Genomic DNA, 13,234 nt, shown 5'->3' with positions numbered 1-13,234 from the left:
GTTTTTGGAATCAGCAAATGATGGAGAATAAAATAAACGTAAATTTGGATCGTTTTATAAATTTTTATTTTTTTTTTAAATTTTCCGATTTTTAATGACCAAAGTCATTAATTATTTTTTAAGCCACCACGCTGAAATGCAATACCGAACCCCGGGCTTCGTCGAAGATTACTTGACCAAAATTTCAACCAATTTGGTTGAAAAATGAGGGCGTGACAGTGCCGCCTCAACTTTCACGAAAAGCCGGATATGACGTCATCAAAGACATTTATCAAAAAAATGAAAAAAACGTTCGGGGATTTCATACCCAGGAACTCTCATGTCAAATTTCATAAAGATCGGTCCAGTAGTTTAGTCTGAATCGCTCTACACACACACACAGACACACACACACACACACACACACACACACACACACACACACACACACACACATACACCACGACCCTCGTCTCGATTCCCCCCTCTATGTTAAAACATTTAGTCAAAACTTGACTAAATGTAAAAAAGACAGAAACCAAGACAGCAATAAATAGTTGCTACTGGAAGGGAGGAAATGGAAAACAATAACATTCTTTGAAAAGAAAAATGACAACTTCAAAACTGTATGCATAACGGAGTTTTAGTAAGGTGTCATGCAACGGTTTAGTTTGTAGGTCTAACTTAGATTAGAATCGTTATCACATTCTGACATTATTAACGTACTCTCGCACGTTTTGCGTTTGTTTTTTTCACTCTCGGAGAAATAGCCAATTTGAACTGTGTTCCTGATAACTGACATTTTAAACTTCAGAGAAGAAACCAATGTATTTCTGCTATCGCAAGTTATTCTCTTTCATCATCATCAGATCCACAAGAAGTGTCAGAAACGAACAAATGATCAATTTGTTCAAACCTTTCAACAACAACAACAACAACAACAACAACAACAACAACAACAACAACAACAACAACAACAACAACAACAACAACAACAACAACAACAACATCTTCCACAGCGTGCATACTGCCGCAAATAATAACAATCTTCATGCATCACCCGAACCGAAAGCTCATAGTGTCAAAAATGACCAGTTCGAAATGTTTCTTCTATCCTTCCCTGAACTATATACACTCTTCAAAAAAAGTTAAGGATCGGTTGAAAAAACGGATCTAATTATAAAAAATTGCCAAAAAATTAAACATCGACATAATAATTAAAAGATTAATGTGTTTGAATTAACAAATGAACAATGAGTCTTGACCTAGAATTTTGTTTGTTCTCAAAAGCTTCTGCATTTTGGAAGAAAAAGGGTGTTTTTTATAGCCCCATGAAATTTGCGGAAAGCATGCCAGGGCAAAAGGTTGTGATGCACGTGCTACAACAGGGTCCTGGCTATGAACATCGCTCACCAGCTTGTGTTTAAAGGTTGACACGCTGACACAATTATGCACAGTAGCAACTTGCCCCACGAAGAAAACTGAGCGATTTGGATAGAGGAAGGGCAATAGGATGGCTACAAGACGGTGTTGCTGCCAGGCAAGTGGCCCAGAGGCTTGCAGTGGCTCCCTCTGTGTCATCATCAGACTAAAACAGAGATTCCACGCAACTGGAAGAGTGCAGGAGCGACAACGTTCTGGTCGGCCCAGAGTCACCACACAAAGAGAGGATCGCTTCATTCAGAGGCAGGCCATGCAACAAAGAATGGCAACGGCAAACAAAATTAGGCAAGGCCTACAAGCTACCACCAACACTGTTGTTAGTGGTCAGACGATCCGAAACCGCTTACACAACTTTGGCTTGCGTGCAAGGCGTCCAGTCCGAGGAACAACCCTGACTGCTAATCACCGAGCAGCTCGCCGAGCCTGGTGCACTCAACATGTGAGGTGGCAACGTCAGCAGTGGGCTCAGGTGTTGTTTACAGATGAGTCCCGCTTTTGCTTGGAACCTGCTGATGGTCGCATCCGAGTGTGGAGGCGTCGCGGAGAGCGCTTCGCAGAAGGCGCTGTTCTGGAACGACAGCGTTTTGGCGGAGGCTCTGTGATGGTCTGGGGAGGGATCAGCACACGTCTAAGGACACCTCTGTACCATGTAGTGGACAACTTGACCGGTGTCCGCTACCAGAATGAGATCCTGCAACCCCTGGTCGTTCCAGCCCTCCAAGCGATCGGCCCTCGTGCGATTCTTCAGGATGACAACGCACCTCCCCATCGCTCTGCAGCTGTAAACACCTTCATCCAGCAGGCCAGGGTCAACAGGATGCTGTGGCCAGCCAACAGCCCGGACCTGAACCCCATAGAGCACATGTGGGACGAGCTTTGTCGTCGGGTACAGCAACATCACCCTCCTCCCGCCAATCTGGGTCAACTGCTGCAATGGCTCCATCAGGAGTGGAATGGAGTTCCCAGAGCATTCATGTTCAACCTGATCCACTCCATGCCTGGCACACAACGGAGGGCACACGCGTTATTGACACTGATTCACATTGTTGTGAATTCCATTTTCGAGGGTTGTCACGTTTGACACACTCTGGCTAAATTATCGCTGCCGCGTTCGATCTTTGCTTTGTTTGTCATTATTCCTTGTTTGTTCAATTATATAATTTTAACAAAAAGGAAAGAATTCGGTCTTGTCTGTTTTGTGTGGCGTGCTTGTAAAAAAGTGATCCTTAACTTTTTTTGAAGAGTGTATTGTCTGTCGGCTGTCGCCAGAATAAAAATATAACTACAGCTAATTCTCGTCCATCATTAGAACTGATAGTTCAGAGTGTCTAAAAGCACGAGCTTTCTCTCTTCCCCAATGTGTCTGTCGGTTTGTCTGTCTGTCTGTCTGTCTGGGTCTCTCTGTCTCTGTCTGTCTTTCTTTCTTTCTGTCTGTCTCTCTCTGTCTCCCTGTCTCTCTCTTCGCCGCTGTCACTGACCCATCTTCGGTGTGTCGACTGTCGACTTGGCTGTCGCGTGAGTGATCCTCGTGTCCCTGTTTACCGCTCAATTACCAAGCCTTGCGCGTGATTACCGCGCGATTACAAGAGGAAGTATCTCCACTGGGACACACGAATCTTCACGCGTTTTCTCCCTTGCAAATACTCTTCTAGGATGACGTCGTACTTAACAATTGAGTGCGCTGGGTTTCTCCGAGGCCGTGATATCCGTTGGATGTGTGACGTGCGAAAGAGGGGTTTGATGTGCTCTCGGGGGAGTGTTTCGCTTCCTTCATTTGTCTTCATCAGCTGGTCTATTTTGGCAATATTGCGTCCCCTGCTGTCCCTCTTTTCTCCCCGGTTTGCGGGGTAAGCTTGCTTTATTTCATCGTGATGGCCACCCGCGTGACGTTATTGTTTCAATTCCTGTTAGCAGATGGAGGGAGGCGTTACTCAAAAGGAGTCTGTTTCTGTTCGGGTTTATTTTCCTTCAAGTTTGGCGATATCGTGTCCCCCGCTTTTTCATTCCATTCTTTAACTATCTGTCTTGTTTTATTTCTGGGAGGCGTTCCTCAAAAGAAGAATGTTTCTGTTTTTGTCCCCCCCCCCCCACCCCCCTTCAAGTTTGGCGATATCGTGTCCCCCACTCTTTCCTTCCATTCTTTCACTATCTGCCTTGTTTTATTTCATCTCTTTCAGCAGCCTTGTGGCATCTCGGACTGTAGTTTCGCGAACAACGCACTCAATATGAGGTTTCCTCTGCGCACTCTTCGCAAGAGTGATCCCCCTTGATCTTGTCACCTGGCTGAGTCATCACTTTTCTCACCCTATCCAGTTCATGGTTTGCATCCGTCCGTTTAAAACAGCTAAAAAGCTGTTAGAGAACTGCGTTGGCAAAGCGGCTAGAGTGCGTGCCTTTCGTATCAGTGCAAACAAATGCAGCTTTTTTCCGAGCGATAATAATTCTTCCCTGCTGGAAATAGGTACCTGACCCAATTCAGAGCCGGGAAAGGTGAAGGTTGCAAGAGAGAGGCCTTAACAAGCTGATCTCGAACATCGCACTGCCCCACAACCAAATATGGTTACGGGACAACCTTCTTTGTCTTCTTTTTTTTTATTCGTCTTCTTTCTGCGTTCACGGACTGCAAATGGTCATTGTGTGGCTTTTTCCATGAGGGTAACTACCTCACAGGACCGTATACAATCTTATCCTTATTTCCCCACGCCAGTTAGGCAGCCATACTCCGTTTTAGGGGATGCATCCTGGGCACATTTGTGTGTCTATAAGAACTCCGACATGGATTACAGGATCTTTTCCGAGCGTATCTGATCTTGTGCGTGCGTGGACACACGAAATAGGATGAGGCATTCGCAGGTGTGCACATCAGTTGACCTGGCGATCTGAAAAATCGCCATCCTCAAAACATCAGGGGCGGTCAGGATTCGAACCCCGCCTTTTCCACACGGAAGGCCGATTTCTTAACCACAAGGCGTTTGCGCCCGACCCCTTTAACCTTTGTATTAGCACTCCGAGATGCTGTTTCCTCCTTGGTCAGCTCGCCGTGTAATTAAGAAAGTTCACAGGCGCTGCTAGATCTACAAGAATTGTTTTGCAGACCCAAAGCTTTATCGTATTTAAGTTGATATTTATCATGCGTCTTCTTCTGGGTTTTTATCTCTGTGTGTGTGTGTGTGTGTGTGTGTGTGTGTGTGTGTGTGTGTGTGTGTGTGTGTGTGTGTGTGTTTTGTCGTGCGTAGTTTTGTTTTGTTTTGTTTCTGGTGCACCGAGCTCCCTCTCCAACCCCAACCCCTCAATCCCCACCTCCATGCCACTCCTGTCAATTTTAGTGCGAGCCTTTGGGGGATGCTAGCAGACAGCCCGGTGATATAACCTTTCTGGGGTTATTGGCGAATAATTGCATGATCTTTTACAGTCTTCCGAACTGTGTTGTTACTGCCTCTGATTAGCGGCGTTGCGTTTCAGTTACTGACTACTTTATATCTTTTTACGACGCAGGTCATTTGGTGAACTTTGTTGCCTTTGTTTCTTTTCTTGCCTTTTTTGTTAATTTCTTTTTGTGTGTGCCTTTTTGTAGTCGCAGACAACAGTTGAGCTAAGGCGGCACCTTGTACGAGGCGACGAAGGTTTTGTTATATGAGTTATCTTTCAAATGTGATGAAAAGTTCTGGAAATGTCCTACAGTTTTTGTTCTTCTTCTTACTGTTGCTGTGGGGAAACTGTGTTGGATAGCGAGGTCGTTACTGAAAATCTCGGTCTGCTAGTTCGCACCTGATCCACACTTGCGATCAAACCTGGTGTTTTGGTAGGACAATCAGCTACCACGCAGGACTACTGAGACAAACCCACTGAATATAATTACACTCGTACTAAGCCATCCTTCATCAACAACCTCTCCTGGGAGAAGTGTGGGCAGTGAAACGGGCTAATGAGGTCTTAATCACTTGTCGCTTTTCTCCCTGGAGATGTTGATTGGTTCTAAATCCAACTCGGCCTCCCTCGGAAACGTTATCACCAAAGGGTGGTTGCAGTAGGCCCATATGGTCCTGCCTTACACCTTGTACCTGATTACAGAAGAAGTTTAAGGCCAAAAAAAAAAAATTGTCTGTTTAGGGTAACATGACCAAAAAAAGTAGGGTCGGTAGGTAGGTAGTTTTTGTTTTTTTTTGTTTTTTGTTTTTTTGTTGTAAATGCTATGTTGGCTGAACATTCACTTCTTATATTTGATGAATACATGTTTCAAAACTAACGTATAAATAAAACAGAGAGAAAGGGAGAGAAAGAAACGCCAAATGTCTCTTTTTAGCATTTTTACCTCTTTTTTTTTCTTTTTTTTTTTGAAATCAAAAAAAAGTTTTTGGGTCGGCGCCAAATCGATAGGGTCGGTCGAGTTACCCTAAACAGACAATTTTTTTTTTTTGGCCTAATAAGAAATAACTAGTCCTTGCCAGTCTACACACAAGGTGAACAGTGAGAATGAAAACCCATCAAGCAAGTTGCGTGAAGACATACTAATAGAGAATACTACATGGCTTGCTGTGTCGTACCAAATTTACACGAGGTTTTTTTTTTTTTTTTAACAAATATTGAACTGCGAGCGAAAGCGATCTGTTCACTATTTGAAAAAGCAACGAGTGTAAATCTGGTACGATACAGCAAGCCATGTAGTATTCTGTTTATCCTACATACTGTATTTGCGTGTATTTTACTTAAAACTTCCCGCAGTCGAGGCAGCCAAATTGAAGACGCTTGTTCTGGAACCTCGATCCCTTCTAAAGCCTCGTGCAATTTATTACGTCAAAGCAAGGAAACGTCAATCTGAAAAGTGTGGCGTGACGTGTTAGATCTACAAATTCTCGGTGACTTTGGCATCATAAGCAGTGGAAAAACAGGTCCCTGCCAGACTTGGTTGACATGACCTCATTTACATGATATACACACGTGTGATTTGAACTATTATTATCTCATGAGTGTCTCTCTCACGTATGTAGGGAAAATAGAGCTTAAACAATGACCACGAGTTGATTACTGGAAAATAAACCACGAGTGGGTATTTGCAGCCGCTTGGTAATTCACGAGTGTGCGTAGCACACGAGTGAATTACCAAGCGGCTGCAAATACCCACGAGTGGTTTATTTTCCAGTAATCAACGAGTTGTCATTGTTTAAGCTATTTATACAACGAACAACACGGGTCGAACATGCAGTCATGCAGACGACATTTTGTACGCAATTTCATTTCAGCCTAATCACTCAGAGTGTCAAATGCGCGTCATTCAAATAGTCCCTATTCTTTTACTTTATTCTTAGTCTCCGACTCGTCGGCATTATACTTGTCTGGTCTAAATATCGGACCCCATTGCTACGATTAAAACACAATAGCGTTTATATAGATATTCTGACATTACATTCTGTGTTAAAATCATGTTTTTGTCTGCAGCAAGGACCAGAATGGTCCATGTCGTTGATAGCAGACGACGGTTCCCTTTCCGCATGAAGCCACGGAAATAACCGAACATTGAAAAACCCACGGACATGTATTACGGAGAAAACTCGGGATAACCGGATGTTTAGCTTTACGTCAATATGCTAGGAATCATATGACGTCATGACGTATCGTGCTTGCCTACGTAGATTGTATATGTTCGAAAGTCTGACTTCTGTTGTGAATTCGCGTGGTGAAGACTGCGGTAAATCTGTAGATGATAAGAGAACAAGGATTGTCTCAGAAGAAACGACTAAATGTTTCAGACCGGTAACTTCATTTCAACATTGCACTATATAATGGACGTTCTATGTGACAGGAGAGTTTGCTGATTTTGTGTTAAACATTGGAGAGATCGTCTGCTAGAATCAGAGATAGGTCGCTTCAGATTGCAGCTTCTGGAAATTTGCAAGCTTTGTTGCCTGTTAAAGAACTGGATTTTACACGTACAGTAAGCAACAACAAAAACACACACAAAGCAAATGGCATCGTCTGTCGACTAGTCACAGAACTTGACAAACCTGGCGAGGTATGCGTGTACTTCAAACACGTCAGCCATTGTTGTTACAGTTTTGAGTCAACGTTGTACGTATTCTTCCGCAACAGGGTCCAATCGTCTGGGTTTCAAATGTTCTAAAAATAAATTCTAGTGTTGATTATTTTTTAGCCCTCTTTATTCTTACTTCGAATAATCCACGTGTGATTTTTGGTGTAATCAAAGTAGTTCGTTCTAATTTCTCACTTGTCTAAAAATAATCAACTAGATTTAATCCACCCCTCGGTTGCATTGCAGGAGTTGTATAAATAGAGCTTAAACAATGACCACGAGTTGATTACTGGAAAATAAACCACGAGTGGGTATTTGCAGCCGCTTGGTAATTCACGAGTGTGCGGAGCACACGAGTGAATTACCAAGCGGCTGCAAATACCCACGAGTGGTTTATTTTCCAGTAATCAACGAGTTGTCGTCATTGTTTAAGCTATTTATACAACGAAAAACACGGGTCGAACATGCAGTCATGCAGACGACATTTTGTACGCAATTTCATTTCAGCCTAATCACTCAGAGGTCAAATGCGCGTCATTCAAATAGTCCCTAATAAAGTCTTTTACTTTATTCTTAGTCTCCGACTCGTCGGCATTATACTTGTCTGGTCTAAATATCGGACCCCATTGCTACGATTAAAACACAATAGCGTTTATATAGCTATTCTGACATTACATTCTGTGTTAAAATCATGTTTTTGTCAGCAACAAGGACCAGAATGGTCCATGTCGTTGATAGCAGACGACGGTTCCCTTCAGTCCGCATGAAGCCACGGAAATAACCGAACATTGTAAAACCCACGGACATGTATTACGGAGAAAACTCGGGATAACCGGATGTTTAGCATTACGTCAATATGCTAGGAATCATATGACGTCATGACGTATCGTGCTTGCCTACGTAGATTGTATATGTTCGAAAGTCTGACTTCTGTTGTGAATTCGCGTGGTGAAGGCTGCGGTAAATCTGTAGATGATAAGAGAACAAGGATTGTCTCAGAAGAAACGACTAAATGTTTCAGACCGGTAACTTCATTTCAACATTGCACTATATAATGGACGTTCTATGTGACAGGAGAGTTTGCTGATTTTGTGTTAAACATTGGAGAGATCGTCTGCTAGAATCAGAGATAGGTCGCTTCAGATTGCAGCTTCTGGAAATTTGCAAGGTTTGTTGCCTGTTAAAGAACTGGATTTTACACGTACAGTAAGCAACAACAAAAACACACACAAAGCAAATGGCATCGTCTGTCGACTATAGTCACAGAAACAAACCTGGCGAGGTATGCGTGTACTTCATACACGTCAGCCATTGTTGTTACAGTTTTGAGTCAACGTTGTACGTATTCTTCCGCAACAGGGTCCAATCGTCTGGGTTTCAAATGTTCTAAAAATAAATTCTAGTGTTGATTATTTTTTAGCCCTCTTTATTCTTACTTCGAATAATCCACGTGTGATTTTTGGTGTAATCAAAGTAGTTCGTTCTAATTTCTCACTTGTCTAAAAATAATCAACTAGATTTAATCCACCCCTCGGTTGCATTGCAGGAGTTGTATAAAAATATTTAGTCAATCTGTCGGCCTAAAAGATTGAATCTGAACGGCATATGATCAAATATCGTCGAGACTAGAAAGTCCTTGGCTCGCCGAAACCCTTTGAACGAGACAGAGCTGAATCAGTAGTCTAGGTGACAAAACCCAACATGAAAGACGTCGAGACGACAACGATGAAACGATACGAGACGTCGAGACAACAAGAATAACACGATGAGAGACGTCGAGACAAAATATATGTAATGATTAGAGAAGCTAAGACAACATAGATGAAATGATTAGAGAAGTCGAGAAAACAAAGATGAAATGATTAGAGAACGTTGAGGCAGTGAGAATTCTATGGTGATTGACGTCGAGGCAAGAAAGAAGAAGTGAGCAGAGATGTCGAAGACACAATCATGGTTGACATGATTCCACACGTCGAGAAAACAAAGATAAAATCATCAGAGACGTCGAGAAAACAAATATGAAATGATTCGAGACGTCGAGACAACAAAAATGAAATAATTCGAGGAATGGCAGGAAAGAGACAGATACAGGAAGATGGAAACGTTGTGCAGAAAAGCGTAGACGTCAGCTTTGATTAAAGTTGTATCGGTCATGCCCACAATTTAAGATATGACGCAATGGCCATTGGGAATTCTAATTTTTCCGAGACACGATTTATAAGGAATGTAGCGCATCAGTGCCTAACTTAACAATGAGTAGTGCGTGCGCGCTCGCATGCACACTTACACGCACACGCGCATACCCGCAAGCAAGCAAACAAGCACGCACGTACACAAGCACAAACACACACACACACACACACACACGTACGCACACACACGTACGCACACACACACTCACACACACTCACACACTCACACACACAGAGAGAGAGAGAGAGAGAGAGAGAGAGAGAGAGAGAGAGAGAGAGAGAGAGAGAGAGAGAGAGAGAGAGAGAGCATTGTTAGTTGTTACCTAGACGGTTATGAATGCAAACTTGTGAACATGATGTCAATACACGTTTGTTTGGGGGTATGTTAGGTTTTTGTACGTTTTTACATTTAGTCAAGTTTTGACTAAATGTTTTAACATAGAGGGGGAATCGAGACGAGGGTCATGGTGTGTGTGTGTGTGTGTCTGTCTGTCTGTGCGTGTGTGTGTGTAGAGCGATTCAGAGTAAACTACTGGACCGATCTTTATGAAATTTTACATGAGAGTTCCTGGGTATGATATCCCCAGATGTTTTTTTCTTTTTTTCGATAAATGTCTTTTATGACGTCATATCCGGCTTTTTGTAAAAGTTGAGGCGGCACTGTCACACCTTCATTTTTCAATCAAATTGATTGAAATTTTGGCCAAGCAATCTTCGACGAAGGCCGGACTTCGGTATTGCATTTCAGCATGGAGGCTTACAAATTGATTAATGACTTTGGTCATTAAAAATCTGAAAATTGTAATTAAAATTATGTTTTTATAAAACGATCCAAAATTACTTTTATTTTATTCTTCATCATGTTCTGATTCCAAAAACATATAAATATGTCATATTCGGATTAAAAACACGCTCTGAAAATTAAAAATATAAAAATTATGATTAAAATTAAATTTCCGAAATCGTTTTAAAAACAATTTCATCTTATTTCTTGTCGGTTCCTGATTCCAAGAACATATAGATATGATATGTTTGGATTAAAAACACGCTCAGAAAGTTAAAACGAAGAGAGGTACAGTAAAGCGTGCTATGCAGCACAGCGCAACCGCTACCGCGCTAAACAGGCTCGTCACTTTCACTGCCTTTTGCACTAGTTCAAGTTTCAAGTTTTTTATTAGTCCATAACCCCTGGGGGCATTTTGAACAATAAATACAATCAATACAATCATGATATATGCTAATATAATAAATAAATAAAAATTAAAAAGATTACGAAAAACTGTTACAGATTCTATTAATAAAGTCCAAAATATTTTTTAGCAATTTCTTTTTGTTAGTAGCAAACAACTTTTTAAATTTAAGTGCATTAGGTTTTTTCCAATAGTAAGGTGGTAACAACTCAGCTCTTTCTTCTTTGAAAAAATCACAGACAAATAAATAATGGAATTCATCACCTATGTCTTGTGATACACATTTGGTGCAAGTTCTTTCTGACCTCGGGATGTTAAGGTAACGTTCTTTCTGTACAGGCAAATTGTTGTTTAATGTTCTGAACTTCATCATTGCAACACATTGCTGATATGGCAGGTGTGTGACATAGTCTTCACATGCAAAAATATCTTTAAACATTCGATAATTCCAAAACATATTTTTTGTTCCAATTTCTGTAAACCATTTATGGATATACTGGTCATACAGGCTTCTTTTTACTTTCTGTTTAAACTAGCGGCGGACTACGGTCATTGTGAAAAAATGCAGTGCGTTCAGTTTCATTCTGTGAGTTCCACAGCTTGACTAAATGTAGTAATTTCGTCTTACGCGACTTGTTTTACATCTACTTTTTTCACTTTGATAATTGTTCGTTTATTGATTGCAGGCTATGCGCGGACGGGGAAGAGGCTACCGTGGACAGTAGATGGCACCACCAGTGTGTGCAAGCAGTTGTACGGAAGCCCTTCCGCTAAATATACCTCTTCATGTTTGTGTGAACATTCCAGAATAAGCGTAACATGACATTCTTAACGGTAGAGAGCATTCCGTCTCTTTAGTTGACTGATTTTTCTTGGATTTTTTAAAATTCTTGTCGTCAAAAGGACAATTTTTTTGTTGTGTGTTTTAATGTTGAGGCTGAAGTATATTTATGTTACTGATCGAGTCTAGTCTTGTTCTTGTCCCTTAGCCGACGCCTTCACCTGCGTAATGCACTCATTGTGCTTACCATGTTTAACAAATTAAAATTCCCATTGCTTAGTTGGTGAACTTTGCGTGGAAAGCGCAGTTTGATGACGTCACGTGAAGACAATGGATATGCTTCCGGGTGACTTGTCCACCAACCATGTTATCCACAGACCAAAAAGGGTTTTTTCCTTCTTTTTTCTGCTACATGTAGTTTTGGTTTTGTTCCGGTTTGATGTAATGAAATTTTAAGGAGTACATTTTGGGGGATGCGAAGATAACATCAGCTTTATTTAATTTTTCGTTTGTGGGGATTCCATTTTTTTCTTCAAGTTCGTTCTCTTCTTTTCTTCTTATATTTCCTTTTTTTTAAAACTTTTTTTCTAGCTTTTTTAATGTCTTGTCTTGGTTCAATTTTGCGCATTCTGTTTGTATGATGGTTATCATAAAAATAATTTAAATAAAGTGTATTTTACACATGAATCTTGTTTATGCATGGAATATTATATCATTTTGTTTCCTGTTGATCTTGTGCAGTTTTGCGCGCGCGCGTGTGTGTGTGTGTTTGTGTGTGTGTGTGTGTGTGTGTGTGTGTGTGTGTGTGTGTGTGTGTGTGTGTGTGTGTGTGTGTGTGTGTGTGTGTGTGTGTGTGTGTGTGTGTGAAATGCAATCCCGGGCTTCGTCGAGGACTGTATGACCAAAATTTCACTCAATTTAATCAAAAAATGAGGACGCGACAGTGCCGCCTAAACTTTCATTAAAAGCCGGATATGACGACATCAGAGACATTTATCGAACAAAGAAAAAAACGGTCAGTGAATATCATCTTGAAATGTTTGTATATATATGAGAATTCACGAAGATCGGTCCAGTAGTTTCCTCGGAATCGATCTACACATACACACACACACACACACACACACACACACACACACACACACATAGTCATACATAGTCATACACACACACACTCACACACACACACACACAAAAACACACACACACACACACACATAGTCATACACACACACTCACACACACACACAAACACACACACACACACACACACATAGTCATACACACACACTCACACACACACACACACACACACACACACACACACACACACACACACACACACACACACACCCAGTCTAACGGGTTGTAAACCGCATCCAATTCATTTTACGCAAATCAGGATCTAAACGAATGCATATAATACTACGCTCCACTAGTTTTAGAAGCCACAATTAATTGTATGTTTTGGAAAGGCATAAATCAGTGTCATTGATTCTCATATCGAGTTTCACATTAGTGGCCATATCATTTGACAATCGGATGACTCAGAACATTCTGGATTGTTCTGTAATGCTCATCCCTGATGCATCCTGGAACATTTTCAAATTCCATGCTAGTG

At 41.4% G+C, this 13,234-nt stretch overlaps 1 protein-coding gene across 1 annotated transcript in view; it reads left to right on the top strand.

Annotated features, from left to right (window-relative positions):
• LOC138981660 (O2 contryphan Vc1-like) overlaps positions 1-12,305 on the top strand; it is a 52,682-nt gene extending 40,377 nt beyond the window's left edge. The window contains exon 3 of the mRNA XM_070354653.1: positions 11,519-12,305. Coding sequence (XP_070210754.1) covers positions 11,519-11,557 — 39 coding nt within the window. The 3' untranslated portion in view covers positions 11,558-12,305. The remainder of the gene's footprint in view (positions 1-11,518) is intronic.
• Positions 12,306-13,234: the final 929 nt, after the last annotated feature.

This window comes from Littorina saxatilis, linkage group LG12 (assembly GCF_037325665.1).
Source record: "Littorina saxatilis isolate snail1 linkage group LG12, US_GU_Lsax_2.0, whole genome shotgun sequence".
NCBI classification, from domain to species: domain Eukaryota; kingdom Metazoa; phylum Mollusca; class Gastropoda; order Littorinimorpha; family Littorinidae; genus Littorina; species Littorina saxatilis.
Note: the sequence above shows the minus strand (reverse complement) of the source record. Positions and strands in the feature narration are given on the sequence as shown.